Source organism: Tamandua tetradactyla, chromosome 6 (assembly GCF_023851605.1).
Source record: "Tamandua tetradactyla isolate mTamTet1 chromosome 6, mTamTet1.pri, whole genome shotgun sequence".
Lineage (NCBI taxonomy): Eukaryota > Metazoa > Chordata > Mammalia > Pilosa > Myrmecophagidae > Tamandua > Tamandua tetradactyla.
The window spans coordinates 60,569,794-60,587,776 of NC_135332.1; the positions used below are offsets into that span (position 1 = coordinate 60,569,794).

Sequence of the window (17,983 nt, forward strand, 5' to 3'; positions counted from 1 at the left end):
AGACTATGTGGTGGAGTGGAGGGAGTCCCGGACCATGTGTCAAAAAATATTAAAAATAAGACCAATCATAAGACACCTGGAAAGGGGGGCAAATGAATCCTTTGCACAGACCCACCCATCTTCAGAGCCTCCCAACTCCCTTGGGTGGTTGGACTCATTCTTTCAATTCCAGATCTTCAGCCAGTTCTCTTGATTCCAAGACCACTGCTTTTTGGCCCCTGCGCTGTGTAGACTCCATTCAACAAACTCCAGGCCTGACTGAGGAGGACAGCTGCATCCACAGACAGTGTGGAGAAGCAGCTTACCTAGAGCTTCGCCTAACCTGGGGCAGCTGCTGTCTCCACCTCACTCCTCAGCTAAGGAGGTAATGGTCCCCCTAGGGGAAGAGGCACTTACTGCTGATAATGAGGCCAATTAGTAGAATTCCAATTAGCACCGGGAGACCACTACACCAAGTGGGAGGGGGATTTTTTATATGGAAGTGGCTGCTAGAGAGGAACAGAGGGCTGGAGTCAAAAGAAAAGATGAGGGCCAAGCAAAAGCGTTCCCTCTCTGCACGGTATCACCCCTCTGACCCTTCCCTCTTCCAGGAATGCTCCTAACTTACTAGTCCCCTCCATTTCTTCATGCTACTAGGATCAATTCTGAAACTTGGAGGGAGAAATGAGGCTGGAGGAGTGAAGGGCAACAGCCAGGGCCTGCACTAAACCTTTTTAAATTGTTATTATTTCAAATATTTCAGACATATGTAAAGCTTATATATATAATAAAAATCTGTCTACCCACCACTCAAAGAAATGTTACCAGTTTAGTCAAGGCTCTCGATATACTTCTTATCTTTCTCTCCACCCACCCTGGGAGGCAACCCCATCCTCTGTCCCAGGCCTGCTATACTCTTTCACAGACTATGCCATTTAGTTCTCTCTTCCCCTAGAGCAGCGTTGTTTACAGAACTTTCTAGTGATGAAAACAATCTGGGCCTGAGCTGTCCAAACACGCTGCCCACTGGCCATGAGTGGCTATGGAGCCCTTGAAATGTGGCCAGTGCAACTGAGGAACTAAATTTTTCAATTTTTTGTTAATTCTAACTCATTTAAATTTAAATAATCAAATGTGACTAGCGGCTACCATCTTGGACAGTGAGACACCAGAACACAGCACCACGAGGCGGGGAAACCTTGTCTGTTATGCTCGCTTCTGAGTCGAGAACGATACCTGGCAGATAGTGGGTACTCAAGAAATGTTTTAGTCAAGGCCTGAATCCTTGCAGCAAGTCAGGCATTTAAATATTATTCTCACTGGGGACCATCAAGGCCCAGAGAGGGGATGTGGATGGACAAGGTCAAGTGACAAATCCAGGATTTGGATCTAGTTCTTCCTGACTGAAAGCCCCCACCCAGGCATCGCTGTGTGAACACCTCCTTCTCTCAACAACCCGGTGACCGAGATCCCGTAGAGCGGAGAGGGAAATGGGAGAACAAACAAAGGAATGGGCTGGAAAAGTTCCCCTCCCATGGATGAGGTGAAGGGCACCAGGGCTACATATGGGCAGGGAGGGGTGACTGAGAACAGCACTCAGTTCCACTGAGGAAGAGGCATGGACATTTTTTTTCACTTTTATTTATGAAACGCTTATTGGACTGATACAAAGTTAGTGTCTGTCAGTAGGCTGGTGGAGGGGGTTAGTGTGGCCCCTCCCAGGTGGGGCTGAAGCCTGAAGGCGGTTTCACCCTTCCCCCGACCTTGGCAGGAAGGGGCTAGGGGAAGCCCTTGAGCAAAGAGAGGCTTCAAGGGCAGGAGGAGAGGAGAGATGGGGAAGGCCCAGGACACAGCCCCCTCCTTCTGGAGTAACAGGCTTGACCCTGGCTTCCTGCTCCTCTGTAGCAGTGGCTTCAACCAGACAGTGGGGAGGCTGCTCTGCTCTGGGACCCTTCCTGCCTCCCCAGCCTAAGGATGGGAGCGCCCTCTTTAGCTGCATTCCAAGGGAGGGCCCTCTCTGACTTCTCTAGCCCTGTCAAGGATGCCTGCCTTCCCAGGTCTCCAAGGGCACTGCCCTCAGTTGTCAGGGGTTAAGGGGCAAGGAGCCAGACGTGGTGGAGCCCAGTGGCCAGAAGCCTCTTCCCGTCTGGAGCCTCTGCTATGTCCACACTTCTAGGGGCATCACACCTTCCTTGCTGCCCAGGGGGGGCAGCAAAGACTCATCCTCCAGAAACTTGAGGGGGAAGTGAACAAGGTGACCCTGGACCTGGGTGAGCTGAGACCGTGCCAAGGGAGGGCTGACCAAGGCCAGGGGCTCCACAGCCACGTACTCCCGGAGTGCCCGCATAGAGCGTGTGGCGTTGGACGGCAGGCAGCGGAAGATCTGTGGGTGGGAGGGACATGGAAGCCAATATGGCTTGGGAGACTTCCCCAAGTCCTACTGGGCTGGACTCCCTACTCTTCCCCACCCCACCCCATGCCATCTCTCCATACCCTCCACCTTGACCGTGGGCCACCGAAACCCAAGATAGTGAATGCCCCCCCCAGACCCACATGCCTGTCCTGAGAACGGCTGTACGGTGAGGCTTCCCTCCATCCCACCCTGAGCCCAGGATGCTCCATAAATTTCCCCCAGGCCAGCCCCTCTTGGCCCCAACCTGCTCATAAATATTGGCGTTGTTCTCAGCCGTGTCTTGCCACAGCTGGAAGAAGTCGTCACAGACAGGGTCTCGGAGATCAAGGTCTGGCCGGGTGTCTGCCCCGAGTATCACACTATGGGAGAAAGGGGTCCCAGCAGGGTCAGACTAAGACCATTGGGAAACCCACAATGCAGAAAAGTTAGGTGGCTGCTATCCAGGTAATTCAAAGTAGATGCAATAGTAAACAGTAAAATAAGTGCAAAGGAGTCCAATAAAGTTTTAATCTGTTTCTACTTTGGTGACTACTTTGATGCTCTTAAATATATATACATATTAAATATTTTTTCTCATCTTTTTGGTGTCCCTAACTCGCTGGAATCCTAAATTGGATAAACTTTCTGCCTAGGGGAAAAGTCAGTGCTACCTCCCACCTGGTGCAAAAGGCAGAAACCTCCCCCTCACCTCCACCCTGTAGCACCCCACACCCATCGCTACCTGAAGCAGTGCTTCCGCAAACTCAAGGCAAATCTGCCTGCCTGATACTCTGCCCCATCCATAAGGGATGGCTCCAGCTCCGTGTCCTCGATGAGCACGGCCAGTTCACTGTCCCGCTTCCCCAGCAAGCTCCGGTCATTGATGTTCGCGGAGCCTGGAGTGGATGCAGCACAGACTATGTCCGCCCAGGCCCAGGAAGACCCCTCACCCTATCTCCACCACCAGAGCACCTGCCGGTGGGCAACACCCATTCTGTAGCCTCCACCCCCAACTGGGCCTCAGCTCCAGTCTCCATCACCTACCCCCGTGTCCCTCCTCCACCCACCCCACCTCTTCTCACTGCCAGGGCCCCAGATCCAGCACTAACCAATGATGACCGTCCGGTCATCTGCAATGAGCATCTTGCTGTGGATGTAGATGAGCTCTGAGACCGGGTGCCCACCCAGCTCCCCATGTGTGCGAAGCCCGCAGATAGACATATAGTCTCGCCATGCTGTCCCCACTGTGTGCAAGAGACATGGGGGAAGGCTGAGGAGAGAGGGATCCTCTGCGTGCAGATGGAGCCCTATCCGCCTGCCTCCTCACTTCTGAGCCCTTCCTCAAGTCTGGTGTATATACTCCTCCACTCTTCTCGGCAGTGGAAGGGCCCCTGTGGTCCCAGGTCAGTAGCCCCAGAAGCACACAAGAGTGACAGCCTCCCCCTCCCATCCCAGGCCTCTAGCTCCCAATACCCCTTCCTTGGGGTCCAAAGCTTCCACCCCCAGGCCCCAGCACTCACTGGCTGCTTTGAGGCGGTGCAGGATTGAATACTCCCCACGACACAGGGTCCTGGGGGAAAAGAAAGGATGAGGAAGGTGGGGGTAAGGGAGGGGGATGCCAGAAGAGAAGCGGACCTCAGAGTCCCACAGGAAGGGATCAAGGTGGAGTCAGGAGTGGGGATTAATGGATGAAGCTATAGAGAAGCAGAATCTGGCTGGGGCACGGGGCGGGGAGGGGTGGTCACCTGTAAGTGAAGTGCAGAATGGCCTGGATGGAGTTACCTCCACCTGTGGAGATGTCCCCCTCAAAGCCAGGGAGCAGAGGCAAAAGCACGTATACCCGGAAGCACTGCCCTTGTCTGGGATGAGGGGTGGAGTCAGAGGTGAGCCCCTCCCTAAAGCCCTATTCCCCTAATCCTCCCTACCCCCCCGGCCTCCAGTCATACCCCCAGGTGCCCACCTCCCTGGAGGTCCTTACTTGTGGGCCTTCAGGATTCGGTCTACAATCTCGTCGCCCACCTTGTTCAGAACCGTCCGCCCATCTGAGCAACTAATGAAGAACTGATTCTGGTGCAGGTAAGACAGGTATCAGCAGCCTGGCCCCTGCCCCTGCCTCAGCTCCCAGCGCAGGCCCCACCCCAAGGCTCCAGACCCCAGCCCAGGTTCTGGCCCTGGACCTCGGCTTTTCCTCCAGGCCCAGCTGCATCAGTGCTCAATGATCCCCAGTGATATCATAAGTTTCTCTCCTGGGGCCTCAGGTGCACCCTCTAGTATCACCTCCTGCCCTGACCCAGGCAGACCTCAATGTACAGGAAGTGCTGGCTCTCCCTGATGGTGTGCAGGTAGGCATTAAGGATGGAATTCTCCAATGTCCCTGCCGACCAGCGGTCCACTGAGCGCAAGACCTAGGGGAAATGGTGGCTGTGATGTGCAAAGGAAGTTCCGAACTGCAGAAGAGGAGGAAAAGGGAAAACAGGCTGAAGGGAGGAGGTGGAGGAGGCAGGCTGAAGTTGGGAGCCCTCACCTGCACGGTGACGCACTGCCCCCCAGGCAGCGTAAAGGGGAGCTGGTTGGCAGTGCTAGCGGACTTGGGCAGCAGGTAGGGGTATGTGGGTATCTTGTACTTGGCCTTGGTGGTCTGTGGAGAGATGGCGGAATCAATGGGAGGTGGGAAGAAGCTATCCCTGGGCTTCTTCCCAACCTTCAGCCCCCATAGGAAGGCATGAGCACCTTGGTGAAATTCCAGCGCTGGATGAAGTGCCGGGCAAGATCCCGGGCAGGTGGGCCGTGAACAACCACCCCAACATCCCGCCATGGCATCCGAGGTGTGGTCTCCCTATCAATGAAATCTGGGGTTTCCGGGAGAGTCAGGAGAGAGGTCAAGACTGGTTCCTTGGGGAAGCTTGGGGCAAGAACCTACCAGAGGGAAGGCTGCACTATCCCTAACCCATCTCATTCTACTCTCAGTCCCAGCCCCTATTTCTGCCCCCACTCCCAGCTCTCAGGGGATTTAGAGGAGGCAGGCCCTCACCCTCAAAAGGCCGGTCTAGTTGCACCCAGTCCTTGGTGATAAGATTGCTGTAGTCCTTTCCCAGCCAGAAGAATTGGTTGTGAGAGAAGTCTGGGGTGGCTGAAGAGTCTGGACTTGGGGTGGGAGGCTGTAGGGGAACACGCCCAAGCCAGGGGCAAGGGGCTGGGTCATGGGGGCCATACAGAGCCAAGACCAAAGAGAAGACAGGAGCTCTGAAAGATTGTGAGATAGAGAGACACAGAGAAAGAATGAAACAGAGGAAATTCCACTCCCTAGCCCTTCCCTCCAGCTGCATTTGATATCCCTAGAGGAATGGGGATGGCTAGATAGTAGAAATGGGGAAGGGGCTGGGTTACAGCATCTTCAAAGTGGGTTACTGGGGTCCTAAATAGGACAAGGAACTCTGAGATAGAAAATTCCTGAAATGATTGGAGGAGGAAGACTAGAGCTGAGAAAGAGTATGGAGTTTAGGTTAGCTGAGTTTAGGGAAGCTCAGGAAGGTCCTGGGGATTACCTGTGGGGTAGCTGATTCAGAGGCATCCCCAAGATCAGTCAGCCGGTAGTGCAAGTCATCCCAGCGGCCATAGGCAAGGTCCAGCCCCCCTAGGAAGGCCACTACTTGGTCCACCACCAGGAGCTTCTCATGATGGGCCCACAGTGTCACCTGGTCTGGGTGGCGCATCACCTGGGGCAGGTATGAGGGAGCTCATGAGGTTGGGCTTAGGTGATGGAAGGCAAAGGAGGCACTGGGGGGGAGGATAGAAAGTTGAGACACTCAGGGAAAGGGAAGGCTTAGAAGATGGAAAAGTGTGGTGAGACGGACTATAATGTAGGAAGGTCTCTAAGGCCTGAGAGTCACCTTTATGTTGGGGTGCAGCAGCATCAGAGCCCTCTTGCTATAGCCACTGTTGATGCCCAAGGCCAACTCCACTTCTTTAAAGAGCAGTACAGACACACGGACACCCTCTTCCTGGTGGTGAATGGGGGAATCAGATCCTAGTGCCTCTTCCAGAATCTCCCCTCCCCACCTTCTCAAAGTCCTTCCCCCATGCTCAGGATTCCCTCCAAACTACCAGGAGAGCCTAGACACTCTGCCCCTTAGTCCCATGCTTTGATGCTTTCAGAAACTTAGAATGATGTCACCTGTCTGCTCACCTACTCATCCATCCAAGCAGCCATTACTCATATATCTCCCATACACTCTCTCACCTATCCATCCACTCATCCATCCACTTCTTTTCATAATCTATCTATCCATCTCCCCAACCACTGACTCATCCCCCTAGCTGCCCTCTATCATTCATCCATCTACCTACCCAACCTCCATTTATTCATCTTTCCAGCTTCATAGCATTCCACTCATCTCCCTGTCCATCATCTACCCATCCACTCACCCAACCACTCTTCTTCATCCATGTATCCTTCCTCCCTCCTATCAAAATCCACAGATGCCCCCTCTTTGCAGACACTGCGTCTTCTGCCTCTAAGGGAACTATCAGTCGAGTGAGAGAGACAAATATGCACACCCCCCAGGATACTATACCAGGTAGAAGGGGAGCACGAAAAGGGAAATGTTTGTTCTCCCTATGGAAGAAGATGATGTTTGCGAGACACTGAACCAGGATGGGCATGTTTCTTCCCCTACTTTCTCCTATGTTACAGGCCCTTCTAAGCAACCTCTACCCACAAGCAACCCCCACTGCACCCCTCTCCAGCCTGACCACTCTCCTCACCGCCTTCCTTTTGAGCATAATATCCAGTCTCCAGTCATCTGAATGGGCTGGACGCTTCAGGTAAACCTCAGGACTCAACCTGGGATTAAAGGCAGAGGGGGAAGGCAAACTAAACCCTAGACAACCAGCCCAAGACAACTTCCCCTGTACTCCCTCCTCTTACCCACAGGCTGATATGCCATAGACCCTATCCCATCCCTCTTGCTCTGACTCACCACCAGTCTGTGATGAAAATCTCCTCTCGAGCTCGCAGGATGGCATCTGCCACAGCCGCAAAATAACCTGCCCCATTCACAAACCTGGGGGGAGGCCAAGCCAAGGAGATCAGGGGAGTCAGAAGCCAGAAAACTCTAGGGAGTGAAGATCGGAGGACAGTCATGGGTCAGAAGTGACAGCACAGAAGTCAGTGATGACAGAGGTCAGATGGTCTCAGATATATTGAAAGGGATGGATTTGCCAGTATGGGCTAAATAAAAACAAACATTACCGAAGATACAGTAAATTAAGAAAATGATGCATTGGGAGTATTAACACATCATATATAAAGAGCTCCAACAAATCAATAAGAAAAAGACATATAAGCCTACTGAAATTTGAGGAAATAAGAACGGACAGTTCAGAGAGGATATTAAAATGATCAATTGTGGGAAAAGATGTTCAATTTCACTAGTAAACAAGGAAATTGAAATTAAAATGAAATAAGTTTTTTTTTTTTATCCACTAGAGTGGAAAAAATTAAAATCACTGGTAACATGCAATATAGCATATAGGCAAATGGGTATTCCCATAGGCTGGTCACAGCTTTTTAAGGACAGTTTGGCAGTATCTATCAATATATTAAATGTACACACCCTTTGACACAGTAATTCTATTCCTAGGAATACTATCCTATTCATGCTTAGGCAAAGATTGTACTAATCACAGCATTATTTATAAGAGTAAGAAATTGGAAATAACCCAAGTGTTTAATCTCTAACACGTAGTAAGTGAAAAAATAAACCATAGAACAGGGTGTAATCTCATTTATGTTATAACAAAGTAGATGTATATGCATGTACATATGAAATAAGCAGAAAAGAGCTGGGAGTGTCCATCAATTGATGAATGGATAAATAAAATGTGATACATACATACAATGGAATACTATTCAGCTGTAAAAAGGAAGTGTTGATACATGCAACAACATGGATGAATCTTGAAGACACCATGTTGAATGAAGTAAGTCAGACACAAAAGGACAAATATTTTATGATCTCACTGATGTGAAATAATAAAAAAAACAAACTCAAAAAGTCAGAATCTAGAATATAGCTACCAGGGGATGGGGTAGAGATAGGGAATAAGAAATTAAGGCTTAAAATGTACAGTATTTCTATTTGAAATGATGGAAATGTTTTGGTGATGGATGGTGGTGATGCTAGCACAATATTGTGAACATAATAAACAGCATTTGAATATATATCTGAGTGTGGTTAAAAGGGGAAGTGTTAGATTGCATATATGGTAAAATAAATTTTCTTTTAAATCCATGGAACTACACTGAATGAAGCTGAATGTGAGAATGACAGAGGGAGGAGGGTGGGGGCACAAATGAAATCAGAAAGAAAGATAGATGATAAAGACTGAGATGGTATAATCTAGGAATGCCTAGAGTATATAATGATAGTGATGAAATGTACAAATTTTAAAAATGTTTTTTCTTGAGGAAGAACAAAGGAATGCCATTACTGCAGGGTACTGAAAATAGATGGTAATTAATATTTTAAAATTTCAACCTATGTGTGAGACTAAAGCAAAACCTGTATATTTGGCACGAAATCTATATTTTGACTAGTGCATTTCCTAATATAACTTATTTGACAGCTTAACTGAACACCATAGGTACATGGAACCTTGAGTAGGACATGAGATTTTGTTGGTTGGTCCAGAGTGATGCCCCAATAAATCCCAGAGTGATTTGAACAGTGAGTAAAAAAGTATTTGCAAAGTCCCCTCTGGGGAATGGTGAGAACGGGGAGAAATTCAACTTCCCCAAGTTGAATTCTTGATATTCTCACAAGCAGTGTGGACAACCAAAGCTGTAGGCTGAGCCCCCAGTCTTGGGGTTTGTTCATATGAAACTTAACCCCACAAAGGATAGGTCAAGCCTATTTAAAATTATGCCTAAGAGCCACCCCCAAGAGAACCTCTTTTGTTGCTCAGATGTGGCCTCTCTCTCCAGCCAACACAACAAGCAGTCTCACCACCCTCCCCCTGTCTACGTGGGACATGACTCCCAGGGGTGTGGACCTTCCTGGCAACATGGGACAGAAATCCTAGAATGAGCTGAGACTCAGCATCAAGGGATTGAGAAAAACCCTAGAATGAACTGAGACTCAGCATCAAGAGATTGAGAAAACCTTCTCAACCAAAAGGGGGAACAGTGAAATGAGACAAAGTGTCAATGGCTGAGAGTTTCCAAACAGAGTTGAGAGGTTATCCTGGAGGTTATTCTTACGCATTAAGTAGATATCACCTTGTTATTCAAGATGTAATGGAGAGGCTGGAAGGAACTGCCTGAAAATGTAGAGCTGTGTTCCAGTAGCCATGTTTCTTGAAGATGATTGTATAATGATATAGCTTTCACAATGTGACTGTTTGTGAAAACCTTGTGTCCGATGCTCCTTTTATCTCCCTTGTCAACAGACGAGTAGAACATATGGAATAAAAACAAATAATAGGGGGAACAAATGTTAAAATAAATTTAGTTTGAAATGCTAGTGATCAATGAAAGGGAGGGGTAAGAGGTATGGTATGTATAAATTTTTTGTTTTAATTTTATTTCTTTGTCTAAATAGATGCAAATATTCCAAGAAATGATCATGATGATGAATATGCAACTATGTGATGATATTGTGAATTACTAATTATATATGTAGAAAAGAATGATCAAAATAGGAATGTTTGCATTTGTTTGGTGTTTTTTGGTATTTAAAAAAAATTAAATTAAACAAAATAATCCATAGAACTACACTACACAGTGACCCTAAATTAAATCATGGACTACAGGTAATAGTACAATTTTTAAAATGTACTAATGACCACTTGTAACAATATATCACACCAATGCAAGGATGATATATGGGAATCCTGTATTTTATGCATGATTGTTTTGTAAACCCACAACTTCTCTCAGAAAAAAGAAAAAGAGCTGGGAGGACAGATTTCAAACTGTTGTCAGGATTACTTCTGGGGAGACAAATAGGATTGCTGAGAGGGGGTGCTAAGCAGCAATAAGAAGGAGAAAGGGGTGTGTGATGAATGAGAATTTTAACTTCTTTATTTAATATGTTTTTGTATTGTTTGACTTTTTAATAACTGTTAGTCTACCATGGTGGTTAAGAGCAGGGTCTCAACCCAAACTACATAGATTTGAATTCCAGTTCCAGTGTTCACTAGGTATGTGAGCTTGGGTGGGTTACTTAACCCCTCCTTGCCTCAGTTTCCTCATCTGTCAAATGGAGTTAATTATATAGGCTTGTTATGAAGATTCAATGAACTAACACATGTAAAATACTTCTTGGCACACAGCAAGTGCTACATTTGTTATTAGCTATTATTAGTTATTATGTAAAAAAATCACAAAACCAACTGCCACAAAAAATTTCTTTCATGACTTCCCAAATTCTTCTCTGACTGCTCCTTGGCACACAGCAACAATCAATCTTCATAGTTTCCAAACACATCAAGTTATTTCTATCTTCTCTGCTAGACCATTCTTCTCCATTTTCTTTATCTTGCCAAAGCTAACCTTGGGGTTATGGCCTTCTGAAAGCCTGTCCTGACATCCCCACGCTGGGGCAGACACTCCTTCTCTGAGCTCATTTCTCTGTATCTATCACCACTACAGCAAGTTCACATCGTTTCATGGCTGAATCACCTACTAGTCTCTGAAACCAGATAAGCCTGTGTCTGATTCCCAGCACTGGACTTGGCACATAGTAGGCACTTAAAAAAGCTGTTCACTAAGCAAATGAACCAATCAGAGAGACGTAAGGACAGCAAAGAGAATAGAGGGGGTCAGAGGGCAAAAGGGGGTTAAAAGGTCACAGGAAGTCAGAGAGGTCGGAGGTCCGGTCCAAGGAGATTACCAAATTGGGGAACCACAAGGATAAAGATCAGAAAGATCAGAGGAAAATCAGAGAGATCAGAGATCAGTGTGGTTAAAGAGATGAGAGAATCATGGAGACGACAGGAGTGAAAGTGTATGGGGGGGGTCATGAGATCAGAAAGGGTGAGAAGAGACAGAAGAGAGAAAGGATCAAGGAGTCAGGGAATACCAAGGGGGTCACAGATAAACTCAGAAGGACTTCAATATCTCACCACCGGGCCAGGGTCCCAAGCCGGGGCGGCGCGTAGCTGTCGTGCCGGTGCAACTGCAGGAAGTCTCTACCTGGACCCTGAGCCAGCTCCGTGATCTCCTGGCCCCACCACCGTGCCTGCCTGTAGCTGCTGCACTTGAGAATCAGGGATCTGTACAGAGAACAGAGAGCTGGACCACCAGTCCTCCCCCTCCACACCAGAGACCACACCACAGCCACAACACAGACCATCCCAGCGGGGCTAGCACCTCTTTCCCACTTGCTCCCTGAATCCCTAACTCACACCTCTACAGTGACAGGGCATATATTTGCCTCATTTGCAGCTGGGTTCCCAGCACCTGGTGCTGTACCAGGCACTCAGGTTTGCTGAATGAAGAATAACAGAATGAATGGAATTCCTTTTCTTTTATATCAAGAGCCCTTCCCCTGGGCTCCTTATTTTCAACCCCCTTTCTCTAGCCCCAGACTCGAAGAGCAGCCCCAGGCATCCAGCTGGGCTAAGCAGCCTGTTTCAAAATCATGGCCAGATCAAGGAGGATGGAAATTCCTTCCTCTTTTTTCAAGGTCTCTCCCCCTCATCAGCCCTCGGGGCCCTAGGGCTGGCTCTCCTCTCCTCAGAAAAGTCTTACCTGTGGGAGGTGTCGATCCGGACCCCATACCGTGCCTCTGTGCTCCTCTTCCCCACCTGCACCTCGAAGCCAGGGTCAAAGAGTTGAACAAACGAGATGGCGCCGGTCTCGAGGCACATGTACAGCAGGAAGGAGTCCTTCACCACCAGCCACCTGGAGCGGAAGGGCTCCAACCGTTCCTCCCTGCCTTCAGGATCTCCCTCCTCACCCCCACCCCCCACCCTGCCCGGCTGCTCTACCCTAGCTCTCACCTCTTGGACCAGCGATAACAAACTTGGTCTCGGCCACAGCAAGTGAGGCCAGGGACCCGGTGGCCCCCTGAGCGCTTCCGGATCACCCCCTCCCTGTGGGGAAAATCAGGAAGAGATGCTTGATGAGGAATCCAGAACCTCAGCCCGTCCCGCACTGTCTTTTCCATTCGCAAGTCAGGGAGAGATCTAAAGAGATCTTGCAGATGGCCGGGTGAAGGGTATCAGACACTCACAGGCCTTTGGAGCCAAGATCTGGAATAAAGGAGAGCTGACTGACTTCTAGGAACTCCGTCTGCAGAGGGAAACAAAGGCTCAGAGAAGAGACCCCAAACTTTCAGTCTCTCAGCCCCAAGCAACTCTGGCCCTCTGCTCCCTTGGAGGTCTGATTATACTGCTCCTTCTCAAAGGACCCAAGCATCCAGCTCTTGAACCTTACCATAGCATGGTAGTTGCGGTAGAAAGACATGGCCAGGAGGCAGTTGAGATAATTCTCCAGGTATTTCTGGAGTGGGGATGAGGGGAGAGAGAAAGACAGATGGGCCCAGAGCCATTTATATGCCAAACCTTCCCAGAGGCCCTGGTGTCCATTCGCACCTGCTTGCTAGCTGCATGTCTGGTGGAACCCTCGGGACCCACTCGGGGTAAAGAGGGCATCTCCCTGTTGGCTGCCTCTCGGGCTGGAGAATAGGCAACGGCAAAGCTGTGGAAGAGATGGGGGAGGGACAGGTAAGAGTTGGGAGGCTGGGTGCCTGGATCTCTGGAGTATTGAAGGTGGGACCTTTGGGGAGGGCAAGAGGCCTAGAGACTGGCAGAAGGGAGCACACCCCCAACCCCCACCCTGCCCCGGGAATGGAGACAAGGGAAGGGGGGAAGCTGCCAAGGGCATTTCGGGCATCCAGCCCAGTTGAGATACTGGCACAGAACCATGGAGAGCTGGGCAGGGAAGTTTTCCCAGCCATCAACGTTAGCGGAGGGGGACCAGTGGCCAGAGTTAAGGGGAAGGAAAGCATCTGGGGGTGAAAGAGGAAGAAAGGAGAGAAGAGGGCTGGGGTAGTCCATGCTGCCAGAGTGAGGGGCACCTGCCCTTCACAGGAAACAGCTCCTTCCCTCTCACCGAGCCAGAGGGAGCAGACTCATCAAGACTTTGTGTCGCAGGAGGTCCCGGTGCAGCTCCTGGAAATGGCGAAACTTCTTTTTGGTTGTCCAGGTGAAGTTTCCATGAGTCAAACGGACAGAATATAGAGTGCAGGTTCCCACCTGGGGGAGTGAGGAACAGGGTCGACCGGCCCTGGTCAGGTCCCAGCCCTCCACTCTGGCCACCCCTCCCTCTACCCACCACCCTGGTACCAGCCCAGGCACCTTGGAGCCACTGGTGTATCTTTCAGTGCCCACCACCTGGGCTGTGACAGGGACTCCAGAGGCAAACACCAAGGGGTGCATTTTCAGAGGCTGAAGGTCATAGATGGCCAGAAAGGGGTGCATCCGGTCAGCTAGGAGGAAAGAAAGCAGAGGAGTGCAGATCCCAGGAAGCCACAGTCCCCTGGCCCTCCTTTCCCTGAAGGTCTTCATTCCTGAGTACCTGGGTCCTCGCCCTCCCTCAGAGTGTCCACCTCATCGGGCTCCATCTGCAACTGGCTTGAGTCCAGGTCACCCCCACTGTAGAATGGGCTCCCCGGGGTCGCCATCATCCTAGGAATACCAGGAGGTATCAGGGAGGTGGCCTGCCTCAAGTATCCCAAACCCAGGGATCTCCAGCTCCCACAGGCCCTCTCCTCCACCCACCTAGACCACAACCTGTAATCACCGCCCAAGGGTCTGCAAAGTTCCGCAGACTCCCCTCTAACTTCCATCCTCTGCCGTAGTCCTTCATCCCGAATCCCTCCGCCCCGCCCCTGTCCCGTAACTAGGGCACCGAGGGGCCCCCAGCCAGGTCCGGACGGGACAGAGCAGAAGCTGGGAGGAGGGACCTAGGGTAGCGAGAGGGGCCTGGGGCCGCCGGGGCCAGAGTCGGGCCCAGCCAGCTGCGAGAGGGGGTCCGGGCGGGAGTGAGGAAGTTACGCGCCCGCAACCGGGGAGGGAAACCCCGAAATCTGAGAGTGGGGGCTGAGTCAGGAGGCCCCGCAGCCGAGCCCATCCCGGTCCCCGCCCGATTTCCGGGACCCAAGATTTCGGAAGGCAATCCCACCCCGGTCCTCTCACCCTGGAAGCCGAAGGCGACGCCCGCACGGGTTGGCGTGCTGTGGGGAGCAGCGCGGAGCTCTGAGCCGGAGCCTCCACCCCGGCGGCCGGGGCGGGGCCGGGGCTCAGGGTCTGCCTTCGGGGGCGGGACGGTCCCCGGCCTCACCTCCGCGGGATTCTCGTCTGTCCTGTCCCGCCCCCGCCGCCCTCGGCCCGCCCCGCCGTGCTGCGCGTAGCCCTGGGTCGGGGGGTCGCCCTGGGCCGGGTGGGGCTGGATGCTCGGCCGGGTGCGTCCGGCTGTCGGGGCTGTCCACCAGTCTGTCGGTCCATCCCGCGTCGTCCGTCCCAGCGGACCTTGCCGCCGCCGGGTGGGACTCCGCGCTGCGCACACTGCTCACTGCTCGGGCGCCGGGCTCTCCTCAGCCCGCGGGCGAGGCGGGTCTGCCGGGTCCCCTTCCCCAGCCAGCTGCGGACCGGGTCCGGCCTAGTCCAGCCAGCGAAGTCGGTGGAAGGAATGAGGGGACTATACAAGGCCGAAGGGATGGTGGCTACAAATGTATGCTTGCGTTCATTCATTCGCCCAACTTGCGCACCTGCTTCAGGTGGGACGGAGTACGAGGGAACCTGCTCTCCTGCAATTTATAGTCTGGGGGCAAGCAGGGAAATCCTCAGGTCCTAAAAGACGATTAGATGGATGGATGGATGGATGGATGGATGGATTGGATAGGTGAATTTTTCTCTCTTTTTGAAGGATATTTAGATTTTGGTTTTGGCAATTATGAATAAAGCTTCTTTACAAGTTTTTGTATCAATTTGCATTTTTATTTCTCTTGGGTAAACAGCTAGGAGTGGAGTTGCTGGGTCCTAGTAATGTGTATAAGAAACTGCCAGACTGCTTTCCAAAATGATTGTGGGTTTTTTTGTTTGTTTGTTTTTTGGGCACGAATCTTGCCACTGGAGGGTGCACGGATGGTTCAGTGGTAGAATGCTCGCCTTTTATGCAGGAGATCCGCAATCAATTCCCGGACCATGCGGGGCCGGTCCCCCACCGCCCCCCAAAAGAATCTTGGAACTGGAGAGTTAGTTTAACATCACTCTTTCAAGCTATAGTTTTTACATTATTGCATTTATATATACAAACTACTAAATGCACTTTTTTTTTTGCTGTAAACAGTCACAGGTATTTAGAAAAGTAGAAGAGGAAAATGTATCTTTTATTATTACCGTGTTTCTGAGGAATTGCACTTCTTCCTGAAATCTGAGTTCTCATTTGTCTCATTTCTCTTTAGTCTGAAGAATTTGATCAAAAATTTTTTCTTTGTTGGGCAGATTTGCTGGTAATAAATTGTCTTGAATTTTATTTTTATGAATATATCTTTATTTCGTTCACTATAGGATATTTTCATTGGGCATAGGTTTGTGGTTTGACAGTTTTTTCCTTTTCAGTACTTTAAAGATGATGTTCTCCTGACTTTTAGCCTTTATCATTTAAAAAAATATTTAAAACAGTTTTTTTTTTTTTTTTTACATGGGCAGGCACTGGGAATCGAACCCAGGTCTCTGGCATGGCAGGCGAGAACTCTGTCACTGAGCCACTGTTGCCCAATGTTTAAGACAGTTTTATTCACACACCATACAATTCATCCAAAGTGTACAATTAATGACTCAGTGTAATCACAGAGCTGTGCCTTCATCACCACAATCAATTAAAGAACATTCTGATTGCTCCAGAATGAAAAATCCCATACCTCTTATAACTCCCCCACCATTTTTGACACTTTTTATTGGTATAGTACCTTTGCTACAATTTATGAAAGAACATAATTCTAGTCTATAGTTTTAATTAGTTGTATTTTTCCCAGATACCACCCTATTATTAACACCTTATAATAGTGAAGTACATTTGTTTCTAATTCATGTGAGTCCATTCTTACATTTGTACAACTAACCACAGTCATTGTCTACAACACGATTCAGTATGTTATATAGTCCCATGGTTTTTCTCTAGCTTTCCTTCTCGTGACATACACAATCCTAAACTTCCCCTTTCGACTGTGAACACACTCATAATTCAGCGCTGTTAATTACACTCATGGTAATGTGCCAGCATCTCCTTTATCTATTTCCAAATATTTACAATCAACCTTATTAAAAATTCTATACAAATTAAGCATTGGCTCCCCAATCTCTATCCATAATTCTATCTCCTGGTAACCTATACTCTAGATTTTAACTCCTAGAGTTGGTTCATTTTAATTAGTTCATATTAGTAAGATCATACAATATTTGTCCTTTTGTGTCTGGCTTATTTCACTCAAAAGAATGTCTTTAAGCTTCATCCATGTTGTTTCATGCATCAGGACTTCATTCCTTCTTACAGCTGATTAATATTCCATTGTACATATATACCACATTTTATTTTTCATCAGGTGATGGACAGGCTCTTTTCATCTTTTGGCAATTATGAATAATACCGCTGTGAAAATAGGTGTGCACATGTCTGTTTTAGTTCTTCTGCTTTCAGTTCTTTTGAGGATATACCTAAGTAGCAGACTCTCCAGATTATTTGGCAATTCTACATTTAGCTTCCTGAGGAACTGCCAAACTATCTTCCACAGTTGCACCATTTAACATCCTCACCAGCAGTGAATGAGTGTTCCTATTTCTTCACATCCTCTCCAACACTTGTGTTTTTCTGTGTTTTTGATAGTGGCCATTATAGTTGATATCTCACTGTGATTTTGATTTGCATTTCACTAATAGCTAGTGAATTAAACATCTTTTCATGTGCTTTATAGCCATTTGTAGTTCCTCTTCGAAAAATTTTCTATACGAGTCTTTTGCCCCTTTTTAAATTGGGATGTTTGTCTTTTTGTTGTTGAATGGTGGGATTTCTTTATATATTCTAGCTATTAAACCCATATCACATATATGATTTCAAAATATTTTTTCCCATTGAGTAGGCTGCCTTTTCATTTTCTTGATGAAGTCCTTTAAGCACAAAAGTATTTAATTTTGAGGAGGCCCAATTTGTCTATTTCTTCTTTTGTTGATTGTGCTTTGAGTGTAAAGTCTAAGAAACCACCTCCTACCACAAGCTCTTGAGGATGTTTCCCTACAATTTCTTCTAGGAGTTTTATGTCCTAGTTCTTTTATTTAGGCTTTTTTTAATCCGTTTTGAGTTACTTTTTTTTATAAGGTGTCAGATAGGGATCCTTTTTCACTCTTTTGAATATGGATATCCAGTTCTCCCAGCACCATTTGTTGAATAGACCATTTGTCCCAGTTGAGTGGATTTGGCAGCCTTCTAAAAAATCAATTGACCATAGATGTGAGGATCTATCTCTGAACTCTCAATTTGATTCCATTGATCAATATATCTATCTTTATGGTGGTATCAATATATCTATCTTTATGCTGTTTTGACCA

General features: G+C 48.7%; 1 protein-coding gene across 1 annotated transcript; it reads right to left on the reverse strand.

The window, feature by feature from the left end:
* Positions 1–1,592: 1,592 nt before the first annotated feature.
* Positions 1,593–14,672, reverse strand: PLD2 (phospholipase D2). The gene is made up of 25 exons (XM_077165674.1): positions 14,576–14,672; positions 13,956–14,065; positions 13,736–13,866; positions 13,491–13,633; positions 12,971–13,076; positions 12,813–12,878; positions 12,610–12,668; positions 12,377–12,469; positions 12,126–12,278; positions 11,498–11,647; positions 7,351–7,434; positions 7,136–7,214; positions 6,262–6,372; positions 5,917–6,087; positions 5,403–5,529; positions 5,102–5,220; positions 4,896–5,009; positions 4,672–4,776; positions 4,350–4,438; positions 4,117–4,230; positions 3,892–3,941; positions 3,481–3,615; positions 3,114–3,267; positions 2,637–2,751; positions 1,593–2,362 (listed from the first exon to the last, which is right to left on the reverse strand). The coding sequence occupies exons 2-25, from the start codon at positions 14,062–14,064 to the stop codon at positions 2,138–2,140; spliced, it is 2,802 nt and encodes a 933-aa protein (XP_077021789.1). The 5' UTR covers position 14,065; positions 14,576–14,672; the 3' UTR covers positions 1,593–2,137.
* Between the last annotated feature and the right edge of the window lie 3,311 nt (positions 14,673–17,983).